The sequence below is a fragment of the Pecten maximus genome, chromosome 6 (assembly GCF_902652985.1).
Source record: "Pecten maximus chromosome 6, xPecMax1.1, whole genome shotgun sequence".
NCBI classification, from domain to species: domain Eukaryota; kingdom Metazoa; phylum Mollusca; class Bivalvia; order Pectinida; family Pectinidae; genus Pecten; species Pecten maximus.
The window spans coordinates 46572323-46598180 of NC_047020.1; the positions used below are offsets into that span (position 1 = coordinate 46572323).

Sequence of the window (25858 nt, forward strand, 5' to 3'; positions counted from 1 at the left end):
CACCCCTAAATGACCATACGATGGGCTGTTAAACTCAAACAAAACTAGAACTGTCGCCAGGATGGCTGACTAATACTCCCGCAATCTGCACGAGTCAATGGTGAATTGGAACTGTTAATTAGAGGCTAACTAAAATAACCCAGTAATATAGTGACCAGTTGCCATAACAACCATAATTTTGAGAAAAAGAAAGAGGCATGCACATCTACCCATGGTCCTCTATATTTGTGTAAAGTTTCATTGAAATCGGCTCTTAGGTTTAGGAGGAGTTGTCCGGACAAGCATAAAGTTATGGCTCTTATCGGAAAACCTGTTTATAGTGACCAGTTGCCATAGCAACCATAATTTCGAGAAAAAAAGAAAGTGGCATGCACATCTATGTATGGTCCTCTATATTTGTGTGAAGTTTCATTGAAATTGGCCCTTCGGTTTAGGAGGAGTTGTCCGGACAAACTTAAAGTTATGGTTCTTATCAGAAAACCTGTTTATAGTGACCAGTTGCCATAGCAACCATAATTTTGAGAAAAATAAAGTGGCATGCACATCTACACATGATCATTAATATTTGTGTGAAGTTTCATCGGAATTGGCCCATCGGTTTAGGAGATTCCAGTATACCCCCCCCCCCCCCCCCTAACTTCGTTGCGGGGATATAATCATCACAGACATTAGACATACACTTGACCTTGATATTTGATTCATAACCTTGAGTTTTGGTCATGTGATTTGTTTTATTAAAATCATTTTCAATCAATTATGTTGCAACAGAAAATATTTACAAGCTAACAAGATTGAAACTTGACCTTGACCTCTGACAACGAACTTGTATCATACATTCAAACATTCTATTTGTATCATTCTGATTTATGTCATAAAATATTCAATACCTGAACTTTGACATTGTGACCTTTACCTGTCAGCTATCTGTTTATTAGACGTATCTATGGCGATGACAAGGTCATTTTCCAGCTGCTGTATCTGAGTACGGATGGAGAATATCTCGCCCTCACTGCGACCCTTTGGATCGATACTCTTGAGTTCTCTCAGAAGCTGTTCCTTCTCTTGTAGTAACATCAGTCTGTTTACATAGAAATGTCACTTAACATCAAAATGTGACTTAACATCAGTCTGTTTATATAGAAATGTCACTTAACATCAAAATGTGACTTAACATAAGTCTGTTTATATAGAAATGTGACTTACCCATCCTTATCTGACTTGTTTTACCCAGGAACCACCTCCCCTTACCTGTCCTGATCTGACTCGTTTTACCCTGGAACCATCTCCCCTTACCTGTCCTGATCTGACTCGTTTTACCCTGGAACCATCTCCCCTTACCTGTCCTGATCTGACTCGTTTTACCCTGGAACCATCTCCCCTTACCTGTCTTTATCCGACTCGTTTTACCCTGGAACCATCTCCCCTTACCCGTCCTTATCTGACTCGTTTTACCCTGGAACCATCTCCCCTTACCTGTCTTTATCCGACTCATTTTGCCCAGGAATCATTTGGTCCTCTACGTTTGCCAACTTGTGTTTCAGGTCCAGTAATCGGCTGCGGGATTCTTGGTACTGTAGGCGTAGCTGTGTAATCTCCTGGATATATGAACTACTACCAGGACCAAGCTGTAATGTTAAATATGTAACATTAAATTCCTGAACTACAAACAGGACCAAGCTGTAATGTTAAATATGTAACATTTAATTCCTGAACTACAAACAGGACCAAGCTGTAATGTTAAATATGTAACATTAAATTCCTGAACTACAAACAGGACCAAGCTGTAATGTTAAATATGTAACATCCTGAACTACAAACAGGACCAAGCTGTAATGTTAAATATGTAACATCCTGAACTACAAACAGGACCAAGCTGTAATGTTAAATATGTAACATTAAATTCCTGAACTACAAACAGGACCAAGCTGTAATGTTAAATATGTAACATCCTGAACTACAAACAGGACCAAGCTGTAATGTTAAATATGTAACATCCTGAACTACAAACAGGACCAAGCTGTAATGTTAAATATGTAACATTAAATTCCTGAACTACAAACAGGACCAAGCTGTAATGTTAAATATGTAACATTAAATTCCTTTTATCTTCCATAGCAGAAGTTGGGAGTCCAAATTTTTTTAAACAGAGTTAAAATTCTCTGTCATTAAGTCAACTTTAACTAGATGTGTCCTCCTTTAACCACTGTCCACCATTTTGATTTCCTGGCCTGACCAAAAATGGAAAAGGCATAACTAGTCACCAGGATGGCTGGATTATCCCGTTCCTAAATCCCCAAGATTCCAAATCTGCCCCCAACACTTTTTAAAAACAGGCAAAGAGGGCCTGTACCGCTCACCAGAATATTTCAGTAATGATGGCAAAATAGTTTTGTAACAAATATTATCCTAATTTTTTAGCAGCCTCTCCCAATAATGGTACAAACTGAATGTGGACCTAGTTTTTACAAAATTATTCAGCTGTTCAGGACTGGTAGTAATTTAAAGGAAATGTTGACGGATGACAGACGAAGGACGGAGCCCAATGACACAAGCTCACTGGTCCTACAGACTAAGTACCCAATGACACAAGCTTACTGGTCCTACAGACTTAGTACCCAATGACACAAGCTCACTGGTCCTACAGACTTAGTACCCAATGACACAAGCTTACTGGTCCTACAGACTTAGTACCCAATGACACAAGCTCACTGGTCCTACAGACTTAGTACCCAATGACACAAGCTTACTGGTCCTACAGACTTAGTACCCAATGACACAAGCTCACTGGTCCTACAGACTAAGTACCCAATGACACAAGCTTACTGGTCCTACAGACTTAGTACCCAATGACACAAGCTCACTGGTCCTACAGACTTAGTACCCAATGGCACAAGCTCACTGGTCCTACAGACTTAGTACCCAATGGCACAAGCTTACTGGTCCTACAGACTTAGTACCCAATGACACAAGCTCACTGGTCCTACAGACTAAAGTATACCTCTCCTCGCAGGTCTGTTTGGGATGCTGTGTTAGACTTGAGTGGTATGGAGAGCGTGGAAACATCCGGAGACGACCCACCATTTTTAGACAATAGGAAGTCGTCCTTAAGGCGGGCAAGAGACTGTAACAAAGAATTTCAGTGCAGATCAACGATGCAACAATTCCTGTATTGCCAGTTATAATGTGTATGACAGATACCCCGGTGGTCCTAGATTATACAGTGGAACCTCTATAAACTGAACATGCATGGGACATGGATATTTGTTCGATTTACAGAGGGTTTGGTTTCGAAAAGTTGATCGAAATAACCGGTCGAGTTTTGAATATAATTGGTTGGGCGATGTTTTGTTATTTTGTACCCGATTACAAACCGGCACTAGGCCTGTAGACAATTTGATTTGTCTGAAGAATATGAATATCACGAAAGTCAATCAATGCATATATTGCAGATTATATAAAAAATAAAAATATTTATAACTGTAGTTTTTGTACAGTATTTGTACACAAACTGCACTTCACAATCGACCTACATTCTGTTACATCGGGCTGAAGCTTGGCCATGTGGTGGGGCCTAAACTGAATATTTAATTATTTTACAAAAAAAATACGTTATTGATGTGCATAAGTGAAAAAAAAAACTTTATCATGACTGTATACCGGCAAAACTATACCAAACTACAAGTGACAGAACAATACATTCCATGTATTGACCAGTCTTTACACTAAACTAATGAGTGACAGAGCGGAGTTATAATGATTATATAATGTTGACAAATATTGATCAAACTTTTGACCAAAAATGACAACTCTCTTAATTTGAATACTTGGATAACTCAAATTTTTTCGAGTTCATGAAATTCCGCTGTACAGTGGAACTTCGTTAACTCGAACTCGGAAAACTCGAATACCCCGCTTAACTCGAAGTACCTCGTCATTCCCGGCCGAATTCTCTCTTTATCTTAGTAAAGAAAACTCAGAAAACTCGAACTCGGAAAACTCGAAAAACTCATATAATACGAAGTGAAAATTTGGTCCCAACAATAAAAATCCTATTTGAAATGATCGAATAACTCGAAGTATAATTTTCGTGTCCAACAACGATCTGGTAAACGCCGACATGTTTTAACAGCGAAATTCCGTTTCATCTACCCGCTCGCTCAAGCGGAACTAATCTCTGACACACAGGCAGATCTACTCGGCTGATGTTTTTACAGGTGTAGAAATGAAACAGTCACCGGTGCCTATTAAATCTTTAAACTGCTGAAACAATAGCGTAATTACTGCCGAGGTATTCAGAGTACGACTGTAACGGTCAGCGCTGTCTATTAAATCGGATAACATGCCAACTCAGTAACAGTAACATTTTATACACACATGCGCAGCCCAACTTCCGGTGCTAATACACATGGAAATGGCGTGGTTATCAATAAAATGTAAGTAGGCCTATCAAACAGTATTTTATATGTCCAATTTAAGGTAATGGTTCTGTTACGTTTTACATACAATCTGTGTTAAACATAAACGGTTATTTGATTTGACATGAATAAATTGCTATTCTGTCGAATTCCGTTTTATCGTTATTCCTTTTGCACATCAGATCGTTATTGAAGTGACTAAGTGAAAGAAACTTTATCGTGACTGTATATCGGCAAAACTACACCAAATTACAAGTAACATAACGAAACATTACATATATATTTACATGTATTGACCAGTCTTCACACTAAACGGATGAGCGACAGAGCGGAGTTATAATGATTATATTATGTGGGCAAATATTGACCAAACTTTTCACCAAAAATGACAACTCGGTTAATTCGAACACTCGGATAACTCAAAGTTTTTTCGTGGTCCCGTTGACTTTGAGTTAACGAAGTTCCACTGTATATTATAAAAGATGGTTTTTCATGGAAATGATTTTTTCCATAGAAAATGTACAGCCGGTTGTACAGGCCGATTCCGTTTGATGTCCGACTTCAAACTTTTTATAAACTTTGTTGATATAAGAGACTGGCTCTTTTTTAACTAGCAATGTTTGAATAGAAATGGGGAACTACAAATTCGGCCCTACCGCAATCAGAGACTGTTTCTCTTGTTCCTTTGTAGACATAGAGGTTTGTATCTGTTTGATCTCCTGTACAATAGCGTGGGCCTGCGACACATTGTATGTTCCGTTCTGTCCCGACAGCTTCTGATCCACTCTACAAGCATAACCGTATCACATTGTTAGACACAGAATTCTACTTTTTCCCTCATTAAATGACGTCAATCATTAGATTTTTCCAGTCAATTATTCTTTGAGAAAAATCAAAGCCCTCAAAGCATGTGTTCCAAGTTTCATGACCAAAGACGGTTTTCTTTGGCGTTGAGGTCGTCCTGACAATCCTTCCAGTAGTTATAACAAACTTCATCTGTCAAAATCCAAGATGGTCACCCATTGGATACATGTTTGTCAGACACAAAATTGAATGGGTCCAAAATGGAATCAAGTGGAGTCTATACTTTTAAAACTTTGTGAAATATCCCGCCACTTCTTTCAATGAGGTGAGAACTTTGTATACATGATGGAGATATTGTTAACATACAATCTACTATATTTACCTCGTGAGGGTCTCCACCCCCTGTTCCTTGTAATGCATTTCAGTGCGGATCTGCTCCAACTCCCGACGCAGCCTTGATACACGATTCTTAGCATGATGGACATCAGCTTTCAACAAATCTGGGTCATACTTTGTACTACCTACGCTGGAGTTGGAGTTTACTGGAAAACAAACATGAGGACATTCAGGGTCACATGACATTCAGGGTCACATGATAAACATGACGACATTCAGGGTCACATGATAAACATGACGACATTCAGGGTCACATGATAAACACGAGGACATTCAGGGTCACATGATAAACACGAGGACATTCAGGGTCACATGATAAACATGACGACATTTAGGGTCACATGATAAACATGTGGACATTCAGGGTCACATGATAAACATGTGGACATTCAGGGTCACAGGACATTCAGGGTCACGTGATAAAACATGAGGACATTCAGGGTCACATGATAAACATGTGGACATTCAGGGTCACATGATAAACATGTGGACATTCAGGGTCACATGACATTCAGGGTCACATGATAAACATGTGGACATTCAGGGTCACAGGACATTCAGGGTCACGTGATAAAACATGACGACATTCAGGGTCACATGATAAACATGTGGACATTCAGGGTCACATGATAAACATGTGGACATTCAGGGTCACATGATGAACATGAGGACATTCAGAGTTACATGATAAACATGTGGACATTCAGGGTCACATGATAAACATGAGGACATTCAGGGTCACATGATAAACATGACGACATTCAGGGTCACATGATAAACATGACGACATTCGGGGTCACATGATAAACATGACGACATTCGGGGTCACATGATAAACACGAGGACATTCAGGGTCACATGATAAACATGACGACATTTAGGGTCACATGATAAACATGTGGACATTCAGGGTCACATGATAAACATGTGGACATTCAGGGTCACAGGACATTCAGGGTCACGTGATAAAACATGAGGACATTCAGGGTCACATGATAAACATGTGGACATTCAGGGTCACATGATAAACATGTGGACATTCAGGGTCACATGACAAACATGAGGACATTCAGGGTCACATGACATTCAGGGTCACATGATAAACATGTGGACATTCAGGGTCACAGGACATTCAGGGTCACGTGATAAAACATGACGACATTCAGGGTCACATGATAAACATGTGGACATTCAGGGTCACATGATAAACATGTGGACATTCAGGGTCACATGATGAACATGAGGACATTCAGAGTTACATGATAAACATGTGGACATTCAGGGTCACATGATAAACATGAGGACATTCAGGGTCACATGATAAACATGACGACATTCAGGGTCACATGATAAACATGACGACATTCGGGGTCACATGATAAACATGACGACATTCGGGGTCACATGATAAACATGTGGACATTCAGGGTCACATGATAAACATGACGACATTCGGGGTCACATGATAAACATGACGACATTCAGGGTCACATGATAAACATGACGACATTCGGGGTCACATGATAAACATGTGGACATTCAGGGTCACGTGATAAACATGTGGACATTCAGGGTCACATGATTCACACTCCAGTTAACTAAAACAGAATCATTTTGTTTCATAGTTAACTTTGTCTGTACCTTAGCTGAGGTTTAGTTTTTTAATCATTTCCCAATATTAGGGATGAGGAAATAGATTAACTGTGTTCTGATAGCAGCAAATTCTCACAAAATTAAAATAATAAATATCAAATTTGTTAGGAAATGAAACAAAGACAGAAGAAAGCCTGGCATTACAGCATACAGGTGTCCTACTCACAACTTGTACGAGATGACTTCCAACTGGCGAGTGTGTCGTTGAGGTGTTGGTATTCATCCTGTGCCAGCATCAGTCTCTGCTCCTTCACTGTATAAATCTCGCGCTTGGCCTACAATCCACACGTTACAATATTAATGACACATTTTGAAATGGTAGGCTAAAAATATCCAAACATAGAAAATGTACGGACAGGTAAGAAAGTTCATTGAATCACTGACCAGCTGAGTTGAGTATGTCTTACAAAGCTGAGCTGGAAATCCAGGCTATAGAGTTATCAATACTAACCTCAGAGAAATATCAATATCTGATTAAACTGTAATCAATATTAACCTTAAACTGTAATCAACACTCGCCTATATTAAGTAAAAACATACACGTTGGGGATTATTACAAAGCTAGATCTTGGTTTGAGATTGACAGATAAATGTTGGTACGTACAGCGAGATCTTCCTGGGCCGTGACCAGATACTCTTTGAGCATCACTTCCTGTTGACTGCGCCATTGTTCCCGTGGGTCCTCAAGCTGGTTGCTTTCTGAAACCGAGACATATATTTTGAGAATTATAAGGGAGCGTTTTCTCTACTCCAGAGCGTTTTCTCTACTACAGAGCGTTTTCTCTACTCCAGAGTGTTCTCTACTCCAGAGTGTTTTCTCTACTCCAGAGCGTTTTCTCTACTACAGAGCGTTTTCTCTACTACAGAGCGTTTTCTCTACTCCAGAGCGTTTTCTCTACTACAGAGCGTTTTCTCTACTCCAGAGTGTTCTCTACTCCAGAGCGTTTTCTCTACTCCAGAGTGTTCTCTACTCCAGAGTGTTTTCTCTACTCCAGAGTGTTCTCTACTCCAGAGCGTTTTCTCTACTCCAGAGTGTTCTCTACTCCAGAGCGTTTTCTCTACTCCAGAGTGTTCTCTACTCCAGAGCGTTTTCTCTACTCCAGAGTGTTCTCTACTCCAGAGCGTTTTCTCTACTCCAGAGCGTTTTCTCTACTCCAGAGTGTTCTCTACTCCAGAGCGTTTTCTCTACTCCAGAGTGTTCTCTACTCCAGAGCGTTTTCTCTACTCCAGAGTGTTCTCTACTCCAGAGCGTTTTCTCTACTCCAGAGCGTTCTCTACTGCAGAGTGTTCTCTACTCCAGAGCATTTTCTGTACTCCAGAGCGTTTTCTCTACTTCCAAGCATTTTCTCTACTCCAGAGCGTTTTCTCTACTACAGAGCGTTTTCTCTACTTCCAAGCATTTTCTCTACTCCAGAGCGTTTTCTCTACTTCCGAAATCGAACATTTTCTTTACTTCAGAGCGTTTTTTCTACTTCCGAAATCAAACATTTTCTTTACTACAGAGCATTTTCTCCCTCTAAGCATTAAGATCATTTAACAACAGAATAAAGCAAGTAGTACATAAATAAATATACAAGAGGCCCAATGGACCTGTACTATATAGGGGGTGAAACTAGAACTGTCACCAGGATGGCTGACTAATACCCCCCTGCAGGGCAACATGCATAAAACCATGAAACACATGACAAAGTATTTAGGATCATTACATGTATTTGTGTTCAGTCATCAAGTAATTAACATAATTAGTAACAAGTCTACCGAGCGAGTTTCATCAAAATTCCTTCAAAAGATATTGTGTGGAAAGATTTCAGCCAATCAGATCATAGTAGCCTCATTAAATATGCGCGGCATGTGGACAATCGAACTTGAGCGAGAAGTTTAGGTTATAAGTGTACTAAGCAAGTTTCATCAAAATCCAAGCATTCCATTAAATATACGCAAAATATGCCGATAATTATACTTGAGCAAGGAATTTAGGTAATAAGCCTACCACACAAGTTTCATCAAAATCCGATCATTCCTTCAAAAGATATCGTACGGAAAGCAAATCCGGATGGACGGAAGGACGGCCTGGACAGCTGCACGGACGGAACCCATTTGTATACCACCCCACGAACTTTGTTGGGCAGGGGATTAAAATAAGTCTTCCAATTTAGGTGGTTGACGTGTTTTTTTATTAAGGTGGTTGATGTGACTTACAATTTAGGTGGTTGATGTGATGATGTGACTTACAATTTAGGTTGTTGATGTGACTTACGATTTAGGTTGTTGATGTGACTTACGATTTAGGTTGTTGATGTGATGATTTAGGTGGTTGATGTGATGATTTAGGTGGTTGATGTGATGATTTAGGTGGTTCATATGATGATTTAGATGGTTGATGTGATGATTTAGGTGGTTGATGTGATGATTTAGGTGGTTGATATGATGATTTAGGTGGTTGATATGATGATTTAGGTGGTTGATATGATGATTTAGGTGGTTGATATGATGATTTAGGTGGTTGATGTGATGATTTAGGTGGTTGATATGATGATTTAGGTGGTTGATATGATGATTTAGGTGGTTGATGTGATGATTTAGGTGGTTGATATGATGATTTAGGTGGTTGATGTGATGATTTAGGTGGTTGATGTGATGATTTAGGTGGTTGATATGATGATTTAGGTGGTTGATATGACGATTTAGGTGGTTGATGTGATGATTTTAGGTGGTTGATATGATGATTTAGGTGGTTGATGTGATGATTAAGGTGGTTGATGTGATGATTTAGGTGGTTGATGTGATGATTTAGGTTGTTGATATGATGATTTAGGTGGTTGATATGATGATTTAGGTAGTTGATGTGATGATTTAGTTGGTTGATATGATGATTTAGGTGGTTGATATGATGATTTAGGTGGTTGATGTGATGATTTAGTTGGTTGATATGATGATTTAGGTGGTTGATATGATGATTTAGTTGGTCGATATGATGATTTAGGTGGTTGATATGATGATTTAGGTGGTTGATGTGATGATTTAGTTGGTTGATATGATGATTTAGGTGGTTGATGTGATGATTTAGTTGGTTGATATGATGATTTAGGTGGTTGATGTGATGATTAAGGTGGTTGATGTGATGATTTAGGTTGTTGATGTGACGATTCAGGTGGTTGATGTGATGATTTAGGTGGTTGATGTGATGATTTAGGTGGTTGATATGCTGATTTAGGTGGTTGATGTGATGATTTAGGTGGTTGATATGCTGATTTAGGTGGTTGATGTGATGATTTAGGTGGTTGATGTGATGATTTAGGTGGTTGATGTGATGATTTAGTGGTTGATGTGATGATTTAGGTGGTTGATATGATGATTTAGGTGGTTGATATGATGATTTAGGTGGTTGATGTGATGATTTAGGTGGTTGATATGATGATTTAGGTGGTTGATGTGATGATTTAGGTGGTTGATATGATGATTTAGGTGGTTGATGTGATGATTTAGGTGGTTGATGTGATGATTTAGGTGGTTGATATGATGATTTAGGTGGTTGATGTGATGATTTAGGTGGTTGATATGATGATTAGGTGGTTGATGTGATGATTTAGGTGGTTGATGTGATGATTTAGGTGGTTGATATGATGATTTAGTTGGTTGATATGATGATTTAGGTGGTTGATGTGATGATTTAGGTGGTTGATATGATGATTAGGTGGTTGATGTGATGATTTAGGTGGTTGATGTGATGATTTAGGTGTTGATGTGATGATTTAGGTGGTTGATGTGATGATTTAGGTGGTTGATGTGATGATTTAGGTGGTTGATATGATGATTTAGGTGGTTGATGTGATGATTTAGGTGGTTGCTTGCTGCTTTCGTGGTTGCTTGCTGCTTTCGGTGGTTGCTGTGCTGTTACGGTGGTTCTGTGCTGCTTTCGGTGTTGCTTGCTGCTGCTTCGGTGGTTGCTAGTGCTGTTTAGGGGGTTGCTGTGCTGCTTCGGTGGTTGCTTGCTGTTTCGGTGGTTGCTGTCTCTGTTTCCGGTGGTTGCTGTGTGCTTTGGTGGTTGTGTGCTGTTTCGGTGGTTGCTTGCTGATTTGGTGGTTGATGTGTTTGATGGTTGTTGACGTGTTTGGTGGTTGCTCTCTGCTTTCGGTCGTTGCTCTGCTGCTTTCGGTGGGTTTTCTGCTGCTTTCGGTGGTGCTGTGTGTTTGGTGGTTGCTGTGGGTTTTTGTGGTTGCTCTGCTGCTTTCGGTGGTTTTCTCTGTGTTTGGTGGTTGCTGTGCTCTTTCGGTGGTTTCTGTGCTTCTTTCGGTGGTGCTGGTGTTCTTTTCCCGGGGGTTGCTGTGCTTTTTCGGGGGTTTCTGCGCTCTGGCCCTTTCCGGGGGTTGCGTGCTCTTTCGGTGGTTGCTGTCTGCTTTTTGGTTGCTCTCTGTTTCGGGCTTGCCTTTCTGCTTTTCGGTGGTTTCTCGCTGCTTTTGGTGGGGTTTCTTTGCTCTTTCGGTTTGCTGTGCTGTTTCCCGGGGGTTGCTGTTGCTTTTGGTGGTTTCCCTTCCTCTCTCCTTCCCGGTGGGTTTCTTGCTGTTTCGGTGGTTGCTGTTCTCTTTCTGTGGGGCCCGCGCTTCCTTTTTCGTTGTCTGCTCTTTTGGGGGTTGCTTTTTCTTTCGGGTTGCGTGCTCTTTCGGTGGTTGCTGTGCTCTTTTTTGGTTGCTCGCTGCTTTCGGGGGTTTTTCTCTTTTGGTGGTTGCTTGCTGCTTTCTGGGTTTCTCTGCTGCTTTCGGTGGGTTTCCCTTTTCGCTTTCCCGGTGGTTGCTGCGCTTTCTGGTTGCTGTGCGGGTTTCGTTGGTTGCTGTCTGCTTAGGTTGTTGATATGATGATTTAGGTTGTTGATGTGATGATTTAGTGGTTGATATGATGATTTAGGTGGTTGATGTGATGATTTAGTGGTTGATATGATGATTTAAGTGGTTGATGTGATGATTTAGGTGGTTGATGTGATGATTTAGTTGGTTGATGTGATGATTTAGGTGGTTGATGTGATGATTTAGTTGGTTGATATGATGATTTAAGTGGTTGATGTGATGATTTAGGTGGTTGATGTGATGATTTAGGTGGTTGATGTGACTTACTATTTAAGGTTGTTGATGTGATAATTAAGGTGGTTGATGTGATGATTTAGGTGGTTGTTGTGATGATTTAGGTGGTTGATGTGATGATTTAGGTGGTTGATGTGATGATTTAGGTGGTTGATATGATGATTTAGGTGGTTGATGTGATGATTTAGGTTGTTGATGTGATGATTTAGGTGGTTTATGTGATGATTTAGGTGGTTGATGTGATGATTTAGGTGGTTTATGTGATGATTTAGGTGGTTGATGTGATTATTTAGTTGGTTGATATGATGATTTAGGTGGTTGATGTCATGATTTAGGTGGTTGATATGATGATTTAGGTGGTTGATGTGACTTACGATTTAGGTGGTTGATGTGACTTACGATTTAGGTGGTTGATGAAGTATGGCCCCAGCTGCTCATCAACACACTGTTCCCATCCATAGGGAAGCTGATCTCCGACACAGTCTGCAAATGTCTGGGGCTTGGTAAATCTGAAGGAATAAACGCCAGTATTATAAATGGTGACAGATATCATACATTTATCATAAATCAAAAGGAGGGGCAAATAGGTCAAAGATTAAATTGCAAGTCGGAGTAACATAGCTTTAAATACACAGGACATCTATACGTCATACAGGGGGCGCCACACTACCTCATACAGGGGAGCCACACTACCTCATACAGGGGGAGCCACATTACCTCATACAGGGGGAGCCACACTACCTCATACAGGGGGAGCCACACAACCTCATACAGGGGGAGCCACACTACCTCAGACAGGGGGAGCCACACTACCTCATACAGGGGGAGCCACACTACCTCATACAGGGGGAGCCACACTATCTCATACAGGGGGAGCCACACTACCTCATACAGGGGAGCCACACTACCTCACACAGGGGGAGCCACACTACCTCATATGGGGGAGCCACACTACCTCATACAGGGGGAGCCACTCTACCTCACACAGGGGAAGTCACACTACCTCATACAGGGGGCGCCACACTACCTCATACAGGGGGAGCCACACTACCTCATATGGGGGGAGCCACACTATCTCATATGGGGGGAGCCACACTACCTCATACAGGGGGCGCCACACTACCTCATACAGGGGGAGCCACACTACCTCATATGGGGGGAGCCACACTATCTCGTACAGGGGGAGCCACACTACCTCATACAGGGGGAGCCACACTACCTCATACAGGGGGAGCCACACTACCTCATACAGGGGGAACCACACTACCTCATACAGGGGGAGCCACACTACCTCACACAGGGGGAGCCACACTATCTCGTACAGGGGGAGCCACACTACCTCATACAGGAAGTCACACTACCTCATACAGGGGGCGCCACACTACCTCATACAGGGGGAGCCACACTACCTCATATGGGCGAGCCACACTACCTCATACAGGGGGAGCTACACTACCTCATACAGGGGAAGTCACACTATCTCATACAGGGGGAGCCACACTACCTCATACAGGGGGAGCGACACTAACTCACACAGGAGGAGCCACACTACCTCATACAGGGGGCGCCACACTACCTCATACAGGGGGAGCCACACTACATCATACAGGGGGAGCCACACTACCTCATACAAGGGGAGCCACACTACCTCATACAGGGGAAGTCACACTACCTCATACAGGGGGCGCCACACTACCTCATACAGGGGGAGCCACACTACTTCATACAGGGGGAGCCACACTACCTCACACAGGGGGAGCCACTCTACCTCATACAGGGGGAGCCACACTACCTCATACAGGGGGAGCCACACTACCTCATACAGGGGAGCCACACTACCTCATACAGGGGAGCCACACTACCTCATACAGGGGGAGCCACACTACCTCATACAGGGGAGCCACACTACCTCATACAGGGGAAGCCACACTACCTCATACAGGGGGAGCCACACTACCTCATACAGGGGAGCCACACTACCTCATATAGGGGGAGCCACACTACCTCATACAGGGGGAGCCACACTACCTCATACAGAGGGAGCCACACTACCTCATACAGGGGGAGCCACACTACCTCATACAGGGGAGCCACACTACCTCATATAGGGGGAGCCACACTACCTCAAACAGGGGGAACCACACTACCTCATACAGGGGGAGCCACACTACCTCATATAGGGGCCCATACAGGGGGAGCTACACTACCTCATACAGGGGGAGACACACTACCTCACACAGGGAGCCACACTACCTCATACAGGGGTAGCCACACTGTCTCATATAGGGGAACACTCGGGTCAAGCCTCGTGCTGACCAGCCAAACTCTTCATAAACTCTGGCCAAGCCTCATGCTGACCAGCCAAACTCTTAAACTCTGGCCAAGCCTCATGCATGCTGACCAACCAAACTCTTAAACTCTGGTCAAGCCTCGTGCTGACCAGCCAAACTCTTAAACTCTGGTCAAGCCTTGTGCTGACCAGCCAAACTCTTAAACTCTGGCCAAGCCTCATGCTGACCAGCCAAACTCTTAAACTCTGGTCAAGCCTCGTGCTGACCAGCCAAACTCTTAAACTCTGGCCAAGCCTCATGCTGACCAACCAAACTCTTAAACTCTGGTCAAGCCTCGTGCTGACCAGCCAAACTCTTAAACTCTGGCCAAGCCTCATGCTGACCAGCCAAACTCTTAAACTCTGGTCAAGCCTTTAATGTTGGAATGCTTGTCCACAGAACAGACCCATGTAAGATACTTTTAATTCCCTGCCAAATTAACAGACCTGAATGCTATACAAAGTTTTATAAAATTAACAAAGACCCATTAATGTCAAAAATCATAATTGAAATTTGCTAAGATGCTCATGCTTAGATTTTACCTCAAGTGATTTTATTTAACTCTGAGTTTAAACAAATACTGCCACAGTCTCTACCAACAGATAGTTACATGTAGCTATGGCCGACAATAAATAACACTATGCTTTGATTAGTAGACAGATTGTTGGGGTCGATGTTGTCCTGTTTTTCCCTTTGAGTGTACATGTTGTCCTGTTTTTCCCTTTGAGTGTACATGTTGTCCTGTTTTTCCTTTTGAGTGTACATGTTGTCCTGTTTTTCCCTTTGAGTGTACATGTTGTCCTGTTTTTCCCTTTGAGTGTACATGTTGTCCTGTTTTTCCCTTTGAGTGTACATGTTGTCCTGTTTTCCCTTGACTTGGCCTCTTGTAGATTTACTTGCTATACTACAGTATAGTAGACTCGCATAGATAGCATTCCATAAGCTGTAACTATCTCACAGCCTGAAGCGATCCCGAGATACACAGGCCACTGATACCACTAATACATATATCAGGGGGTACAGAACAGGGGCAGGGCTCGTCACAGGCCACTGACACCACTAATACATATATCAGGGAGTACAGAACAGGGGCAGGGCTCTACACAGGACACTGATACCACTAATACATATATCAGGGAGTACAGAACAGGGGCAGGGCTCGTCACAGGACACTGATACCACTATTATATATATCAGGGAGTACAGAACAGGGGCATGGCTCGTCACAGGACACTGACACCACTAATACATGTACATATATCAGGGAGTACAGAACAGGGGCAGGGCTCGTCACAGGACACTGACACCACTAATACATATATCAGGGAGTACAGAACAGGGGCAGGGCTCGTCACAGGACACTGATACCACTAATACATATATCAGGGAGTACAGAACAGGGGCAGGGCTCGTCACAGGACACTGACACCACTAATACATATATCAGGGGGTACAGGACAGGGGCATGGCTCGTCACAGGACACTGACACCACTAATACATATATCAGGGGCTACAGAAAAGGGGCAGGGCTCGTCACAGGACACTGATACCACTAATACATATATCAGGGAGTACAGAACAGGGGCAGGGCTCGTCACAGGACACTGATACCACTAATACATATATCAGGGGGTACAGAACAGGGGCATGGCTCGTCACAGGACACTGACACCACTAATACATATATCAGGGAGTACAGAACAGGGGCAGGGCTCGTCACAGGACACTGACACCACTAATACATATATCAGGGGGTACAGAAAAGGGGCATGGCTCGTCACAGGACACTGATACCACTATTATATATATCAGGGAGTACAGGACAGGGGCAGGGCTCGTCACAGGACACTGACACCACTAATACATATATCAGGGGGTACAGGACAGGGGCAGGGCTCGTCACAGGACACTGACACCACTAATACATATATCAGGGGGTACAGAACAGGGGCAGGGCTCGTCACAGGACACTGATACCACTAATACATATATCAGGGGGTACAGAAAAGGGGCATGGCTCGTCACAGGACACTGACACCACTAATACATGTACATATAACAGGGGGTACAGAACAGGGGCAGGGCTCTACACAGGACACTGATACCACTAATACATATATCAGGGGGTACAGAATAGGGGCAGGGCTCGTCACAGGACACTGATACCACTAATACATATATCAGGGAGTACAGAACAGGGGCAGGGCTCTACACAGGACACTGATACCACTAATACATATATCAGGGGGTACAGGACAGGGGCAGGGCTCTACACAGGACACTGACACCACTAATACATAGATCAGGGGGTACAGAACAGGGGCATGGCTCGTCACAGGACACTGATACCACTAATACATATATCAGGGGGTACAGGACAGGGGCAGGGCTCTACACAGGACACTGATACCACTATTATATATATCAGGGGGTACAGAACAGGGGCAGGGCTCGTCAGAATTCAAAGAGACCCTGTGTTTTAATAGGTAACTTACCTGTCAATTTACCATGAAATTCTCATAAAATGTTCAATTTATTTGAATTATACTTAAATTGGTCTACCTTCCTTGTGCCCACATTAAAGTCTTCCTAGTACACTACTAGTTAAAAATTATCTCTATTATTGAAACAAATGGAACATCTTACAGTTTCAGTAAAATATATCATAGTACAAAATGGTCATTTCTTTTAATTCATAAATTTATTTATTGTTTGAATATTGTTTATTTTGATTCATTTAATATTGTCTGAAGGATTGTAAATTGTAAATTGGTAAAAAAAATATGTCTGACAGAACAGGTGAAAGCTCTTCAACAAATAAATAGGATTAATACTATGATTATGAAGAGAAGGGGATATATTCGTTGGGAGGAATACAGGGTATCCGAGGAGTAACAACTAATCTGGGGTTATTTTACATAGAATATGTAGTATGAACTTGGTCGGACCAAACAAACTGTTCCCCTTGCAGGGCCAGGACCCACCATTAATACAGAAGTAATTGGTTCTCCTCTACTCAAGAGTGCTTCAGAATAAATCCATTCATTCCTACAGAAGAAGATCAATTTAAAAGTAATTACTTTATTTTCTCTATTGGGACGTACGTCCTGTCCCTCAGCCTCAGACCCCTAGGGAGCAAGACCCACCGTTTATACAAAATTGGTTCTTATTCACCCAATTAAGGATCCTTTCATTCATACAGAAGAAGTTGGTGTAAATTTCCCCTGTTTAGTCCTGCCCCTCAGACCCCTAGGTCTTTTTTCACCCAAGGATGCTCCACATTAAATTTGGTTGAAACCTAAAAATGGACAGCAGACACTGTGCCACACTGATAGATGTTTTGCTATAAAACCACCATTAAATACATCTCAGCCTGACCTATTTGAAAGTAGGTCAAGGTCATTCATTTGAACAAACTGGTAACCCTTCATCCCAGCATGCTATTGGTCCAATATCATTATCATGGGCCTCCTGGTTATGAAGAAGAATTCATTAAAAGGTTTTAACACATTTGACCCCTAAGACCTTCAAAGAAGGTCAATGTCAATCTTGGTAGCCCTTCATTCAAACATGCTACTAGCCCAATATCAAAATCCTAGCCCAGGGCCTCTTGGTTATTAATGAAGTCATCAAAGTTTTTAAGCCATTTGACCACTGTGACCTTGAAATCAGGTCAAGGTCATTCATTTGAACAAACTTCATAGTCTTTCATTCCAGCATGCTAATTGCACAATATCCTAGCCCTGGGCATCATGGTAATTGAGAAGTTTAAGTTAAAAGTGTAAATTGTTTATTGAGGGACGACGGACAAAAGGCAAATTTTGGCCACTTGAGACTTGTAACATCACAGGTGACCTAAAAACAAGACCAAGATATATGGTATTATGCTTTGAGCTTTTATGTATTTTTTCTGTATTTTTTCTATCTGTATCTTTTTTATCCCATTTAAATTGTTGCTAGCCCCTGTTGTAAAACACATTCATGAGTATGATCTGCATCATATTCACGTTAAATTACCTGTAATTATAAAATACACGCAAAGTGACCACCAGGCTACATGTTAGCAATTCGCTTTCTGATAGATTTAACTAAACTAAACCCGTTTTTACACATTCTAACATGTAAGGATATAATACTGAAACATCCAAGCTAGGAGGGACTTGTGTCGGTTTTGCTATCATTTTCCAACTAATCGTTTTTTCTTTCACAGTGGAACATTTCATATTCTAATATAATCTAAATTGTGATTTTTTTTTTAATTCATTACAATAATTTTATTTGTTTGATTTCCTTGTCCATATTCTGCTTTGGTATGTTGGTGGGAGGTGGTTGATATTGTAATGTGGATGGAAGGTGGTTGAAGGCGCTTTGTACATATATTGAAAGAGTGCTACTTATTTGACTATTCATGGGCTTTATATAGGGGTCGGATCCGGGTATACATGCATCTCCAAGGAGATCAGAAGCACAAACTAAAATGTTGGCAATTCTTTAGATACAATGCCCGGAACACACTGTAATCAACTAATCATAGGGGAATATGGATTTCTGAAAACTAAAATTCTGTATGTATTTTTTTAAATTTTAATTTGAAGCTTTTTAGCTTACACTGTCAGCTTTAAACAAATCTGCAGGAGAGGCCTGAAACATGTTTTGATAGCAACTGAAATTGTAAACTTTTTAGTTGTAGTGTTCGAATTCATAATCAAGTGAAAAAGATCAAGACAAGTGGCCTACAGGGCCTGCATCGCCCACCTGGATATTTCAGTAATCATGGCAAAATACTGTATTCTCAGTTATATTTCAAGTAATGAAGTATATTTTCCTACTTTTGAACTGCCTTTCCAGCTTTCCCAACAAGAGTTCAAACTACAGGTGGACTAAATCTTGTCATTCTTTTTCTCTTTTTTTCTGGCTATATATCCCTTATTTGGCCCTAATTTCTCCCACCCCAATGGTGTCACATCCTTCATTTATATAACATACAACATTGCTTAATAATTCTCCAGAACAAATTTCATCAAAATCCATTAAGTTGTTCAGGACTAGTAGCATTTGAAAAATATTTAGCCTTCAGACAAGGTGAGGTAAAAAATTGTTATAATATACTATAAAGGCAATTACGTATACCTATAATGTGTAAATTACAGTCGGAAAATTCCCATTTTCAAAATCGTCCGAGATGTTGTCGATATTTGGCTACATTCAAAGTTTCATCAAACTTGGTTGATATTCACTCCAGTTATCATGTTCACAAGGTTATTGTTGACAGACGAACGGGCGCCGGATGTTGGACGCCATGGTATGGCATAAGCTCCCTTTCGTCCTTTGTTGTGGAAACAAGCTCACGTTAGGTTTCGCCTAATAATCACTTCAAACATATGTACACTATCAACCAGCTCGGCCATTTTTGTGTCACCTAAATCTCAGCAATGACAAACTAATCGAAAGTATTCTACTTTCATTTTAAATATCGAATGTAAAAACATATTGAGATTTCATTTATCAATTTCCATTTCGAAAATCCGAGACTAAAAACGGTATTTGATTGTCGAGGGCAATTTTTATCAACACAACAGCTTGAGGTGACTTTCCAATGTCGCATAAACTAGAGTGTATATGAGTTACCTCCCCTCGCACACTCCAGGATGCAAGCGTAATAGTTTGCACAGAAAACAGTTCGGAATACTCTGGGATAAAACATATCACTATAAAAGATACATAAACTGGAATGGCTATTTGCATTATATCAGATTTATTTTGGCTCTTAGCGAATTGACCATGCCAGGTCATCATTATTTGGGTCAGTGGGTTTGGTGTTTGAACGATCAATTATGGAAAGTGTTGAATGAAAACGGTCTGTGAACACAAAGAAAACTATATCTAAACGATATTACAGTATCGGAATTAAAGTCTGGAGTATCTAGGTCACAAATATTTCATTTGAAAGTTGTAGACATTTGTCGATATCGGTCTGGCAGCTGTCTTTTGGAGCCCCTAAATGGGGTATCTGCAGCTGTCGCCTGATGTTTAAAAGTTCGATTTTAACAACATTCAGTCAGTAATTAAAGTAGACAATTGAATTATCAGAAAACCCTATTTATCTCACTAAAGTTATATTCAGTCTGATCTGTTTGCCAAAATTAAATACAGGGGTGTAAAAATTTCACTTGCCTGACGCCCCGGGCGACCAAAATCTGAGTTCGGGCAAGCCAAAAATGTTTGTACACTTCTCCGGGACAAGTAAGATTTTTCTATCTCTAAAATGATTTTTGTGTTTGATTTCCTGAATTCTGTGTGATTAGGAATTATCAGAATGACAGTAGTGTAGAAATATGCTTAAACATATTAAAATAAACAATTATTAGTTGAATTATCTTTATTTTCCTTGTTGATAGATCAAATTTTCGAGGTGGGAAAAGTAGGTCGCTGGTGGCACTCTGGAGCCTCCACTTCACGAACGTTTTTATGACTTTCAAACTGATGAAATAAAAGAAACTGTAGCTGAAGTATGAAATAATGTTTGAAAGAGGTTACTTACTGTAATACTTGACCAAATGTTCTTATTAGACAAAGGCAATAATTTTTTATCTGTAAAACAATCTTTGTTTATCAAACAGAAGTTTGATTTGTGTGACTAATACAGGGTTCATACGGATTTTGTCAAACCAAATTCAAGGCCTTTTCAAGGCTTTTTCAATGTCTTAATTAAATATTCAAGGCCCATTTTACCCATCATCTAAGTCATCTTGAGAGGAAACGAGAACAAAAAGGAAACTTATAACTATCCACTTGATAAAAATACAACTTGACATGGTAATTATTAACGTCTGTAGGGGAGGCGACATGGACAAAGTTGAATCCAAATGATCAGTGGCCAGGGTTTCACTTATCCTAATGAAACCTTAATATTCAAGGCTTTTTCAAGGCTGTAAACCAATTTTCAAGGCTTTTCAAGGCCTATGGTGAAATTCAAGGCTTTTCAAGGCCTAAGGTGAAATTCAAGACTTTCTCAAGGCCAGTGCTAACCCTGTAATATTCGGAGTGGAAACCGTAGCAGAATTAAGGAATTAACAAAAAATAAGAAAAAGAGACAATAATATATAACTGCATTTTGAATTAAAATACATAATCTTTTCTTTCAATCATGGATTGTTAATATTTTCTATTCATTTAATATCAAATGAATAATTTTTTATATGGACTTTTTGTAACAGAGTGCAGGACTAATTAAATTTAAATCACTGCCTCCGCTAGGGATCGAACCTTGGACCTCTTGCTTACAAGTCTTACGCTGAACTGGTCGAGCTAAAGAGAAGATCTCTCTTTACCTGAGCGGTATATTGCGGCTAGTATTTACCACGGTTACATACTCCCCCTCCATGAAAGAACTCGTCCAGGAGTTTCCAGGAGTAACAGCGATGCTTCTGGAGCAATCCTGAGTATTTTCCCCGGGTCCCTACATGGGCGCCAATGTAATAGAGCACAGGATTAATTAAATTTAAATCACTGCCTCCGCTAGGGATCGAACCCGGGACCTCTGGCTTACTAGTCTTACGCTCAACCGATCAAGCTAAAAGCGAAGTAAATCCAGTCAAAGGTAAAAACATGATAAGTGCAGAAGTATATAGTCATAAAAAATGCTGGCCCATGGTTTGGGAAATTAGCCCTACTTTCTGGTCTAGATACGCCCAATGACCCGTGTTAATGTCAAATCATTTGAAGCTCTGAAGGGTGCGAAAAAGCACTGGTCCACTCGTCCTGGACGAGTTAAATTTGGCTGGGGACAAGTGAATCAATGTCGTCGTGCACTTGTCCCTGGTGACGAGTAAATTTCAAAAGAAAATAATAAATATATCGTGTTTATAGATACTGTCTTTATTCCACGAAATCTAGACAAATTTCTAAACAATTTAGGATTAAATCATACTTAAAGTAAGCGCCATCGAGCAGTGAGCTCTCTCTCCGTGATTGCTCTGCAGAAGTGTCTACGTGATACTGATGCATTCATGTGATCAAGAAGGGCGAGACTAATACAGGTAAATGACAAATAAATCCGGACCCGATATCATATCAAATACGACAATTTCTAATGGCACTCAGAATGACAATATTTGAACACTAGCGAGTCACACTTCTATACACTTTTATATCTCATTTTTGTGTATTCTATCAAGTTTTTGTGTATTCTAATACCTGATATAAAAAAGTATCACAGGCGAATATATGATTAAACTTTATTTAACACATTGAAAACATATTTACATGGGTTTTGTGTGTTTTTTTTAAATTGAAAATTAGAAGTCAAAGGCACGAGTAGTTCTCATGAGGCACTCGTCCCCTTAGATGAGTGCTTTCAAAAATATTTTTCTCACAATGCTCTGCTAAAGCAACACCCGACACTTGCTAACGGCATTTATAAATAGTTCTTTTACTATTTCACACGCCAACACGTGTAAATTTAATATATAACATGTCGTTTTACTATTTTACATGTCAACATGTTTCAATACAATATATTTTGTGTTGTTTAACTATTTTACATGTCAACACGTTTAAATACAATATATTTTGTGTTGTTTAACTATCTTATATGTCAACACATTTAAATACAATATATCACATGTTATTGTACTATTTTACATGTCAACACGTGTTTAAACAATCTAACATTTTGTTGACATTTGACCAATAACAACTACAAGTTATCTCCCCTTACTCATTTAGACCAAAAACACATGCTGGAATGCGAGTTATTTTCAAGCTGTCCGTGTTGTTTCTGGCCGGGATTCGATGTTTTACAGTCGCAATGTGTATCATTTTACATGTTAGAGTCATCAGAATTATAAAATACACCAATCTTTGTCTGTAACCGCCGAATTCACCACACGAGCCTGTTGCATGTTATGTTAAAACACAACACTCACCTGTCCCTCGGGTCGATCCAGGTTGTTTGCCGATTGGAATGGTCTATAAAGAACAGTTTTCCGTCGTAGTCACGGCATTCCTCCCATCCATCTGGCAGGGGTAATACCCCGGCACGATTCCTTGGCATATTTCATCGACAACGGTTTTGTTTTACCTCCGAATCGTAATCTCTTTCAACCGATCCTCCATTTTTCTTTTCTGCCATTCCTGATTAGCATGCGTGACGTCACAGAATCCATTCATTTCGTCACGGGGTCAGCCAATCAGAGCGATCCTGGAATTCCTTCCAGATATTATTTCAAAGTTTTAAATTAAGAATTAACCACGAACATACGTCCTACAATTTATGCATAATTTATGCATGAACTGTCAATCAATGTAACTATATACTGCACAGTATGCTATCCTATACGTCCTGGCCATAAAGACTTGGCCAGACATTTAATTAATAATATACTTTGATCACCAATATTACTAGAGACGTTTATATGTTTTATTATACGTCTCTGGTCGGATTGACATCAGTTTCGGAATTATATAAGATATACTATTACAGGTACACAACGTCGCGACACGGACTACACTATCAGGCATAGATATGTATACAATATGACAATACATTGTGGAACAGATGCATTAATTGATTATAAATTAATTATCAGAGATTTTAATAATCTATTAGATTCCTCTGTCGGCGTCAATAAAAAAAAATATTTAGATAATATAATAGATCTAATCAATTAATTTCTAGTTTTAATAATTGAATTAATATTAAGGGATGATTTCTAATTATTATGAATTATTTTTTATATTAATTATGATATTGATGAATAAGTTCTTTGATACAGTAAAACTCTGATAAATCGAAGTCGACGGGACCAAGCAAAATATTCGACTTATCCGATGGTTCGACTTATCCGTGTGTATACAGAGACAAAATACCCGAGTATCATTGGCTGTATGCTTTATAAATGCTTGATAACATGGTCGGACATAACCATTAAACAATAATAAAGAAATTAATTCTACATGATGACAAATATATATATGTTCAGGGGCCGCGGTGGCCGAGTGGTTAAGGTGTCCCGACACTTTAACACTAGCCCTCCACCTCTGGGTTGCGAGTTCAAAACCTGGCACGTCCTTAAATGACCCTGGCTGTTAATAGGACGTTAAACAAAAACAAACCAAAAAAATATATATATTCCTTTATTTCACGTCCTGTTCATTTTCATTTTCCCCGTGAGTAGAATTATTACGATAATGGTGATGATAACTTTTGGAATTATTTTGAAAATGATTATAACGATGATGAACGATTTGGATGATGATGGTGATGATGATGATGATGATGATGGTGGTGGTGGTGGTGGTGGTGATGGTGATGATGATGATGATGATGATGATGGTGGTGGTGGTGGTGGTGGTGATGGTGATGATGATGATGATGATGATGACAAAACTAGACCGTCCTCATAGATGTTGATAGACCGTCCTCATAGATGTTGATAGACCGTCCTCATAGATGTTGATAGACCGTCCTCATAGATGTTGATAGGCCGTTATAAACAATACAACACTAGGCCGTCCTCATAGATGTTGATAGACCGTCCTCATAGATGTTGATAGGCCGTCCTCATAGATGTTGATAGACCGTCCTCATAGATGTTGATAGGCCGTCCTCATAGATGTTGATAGACCGTCCTCATAGATGTTAATAGGCCGTCCTCATAGATGTTGATAGACCGTCCTCATAGATGTTGATAGACCGTCCTCATAGATGTTGATAGGCCGTTATAAACAATACAACACTAGGCCGTCCTCATAGATGTTGATAGGCCGTCCTCATAGATGTTGATAGACCGTCCTCATAGATGTTAATAGGCCGTCCTCATAGATGTTGATAGGCCGTCCTCATAGATGTTGATAGGCCGTCCTCATAGATGTTGATAGGACGTTATAAACAATACAACACTAAACCGTCCTCATAGATGTTGATAGACCGTCCTCATAGATGTTGAGAGGCCGTCCTCATAGATGTTGATAGGCCGTCCTCATAGATGTTGATAGACCGTCCTCATAGATGTTGATAGGCCGTCCTCATAGATGTTGATAGACCGTCCTCATAGATGTTGATAGGCCGTCCTCATAGATGTTGATAGGCCGTCCTCATAGATGTTGATAGGCCGTCCTCATAGATGTTGATAGGCCGTCCTCATATATGTTGATAGGCCGTCCTCATAGATGTTGATAGGC

At 40.6% G+C, this 25858-nt stretch overlaps 1 protein-coding gene across 12 annotated transcripts in view; it reads right to left on the reverse strand.

Annotated features, from left to right (window-relative positions):
• LOC117329905 (protein WWC2-like) overlaps window positions 1-23804 on the reverse strand; it is a 75453-nt gene extending 51649 nt beyond the window's left edge. For all 12 annotated transcript variants that reach the window (XM_033888133.1, XM_033888129.1, XM_033888134.1 and 9 more), the window contains exons 1-9: window positions 23602-23804; window positions 12743-12852; window positions 7873-7967; window positions 7435-7543; window positions 5602-5761; window positions 5072-5201; window positions 2999-3121; window positions 1474-1625; window positions 914-1078 (exon numbers count right to left, since the gene is read on the reverse strand). In XM_033888133.1, the coding sequence (XP_033744024.1) occupies window positions 914-1078; window positions 1474-1625; window positions 2999-3121; window positions 5072-5201; window positions 5602-5761; window positions 7435-7543; window positions 7873-7967; window positions 12743-12852; window positions 23602-23729 (1172 nt within the window). In that variant the 5' untranslated portion in view covers window positions 23730-23804. The remainder of the gene's footprint in view (window positions 1-913; window positions 1079-1473; window positions 1626-2998; window positions 3122-5071; window positions 5202-5601; window positions 5762-7434; window positions 7544-7872; window positions 7968-12742; window positions 12853-23601) is intronic.
• Between the last annotated feature and the right edge of the window lie 2054 nt (window positions 23805-25858).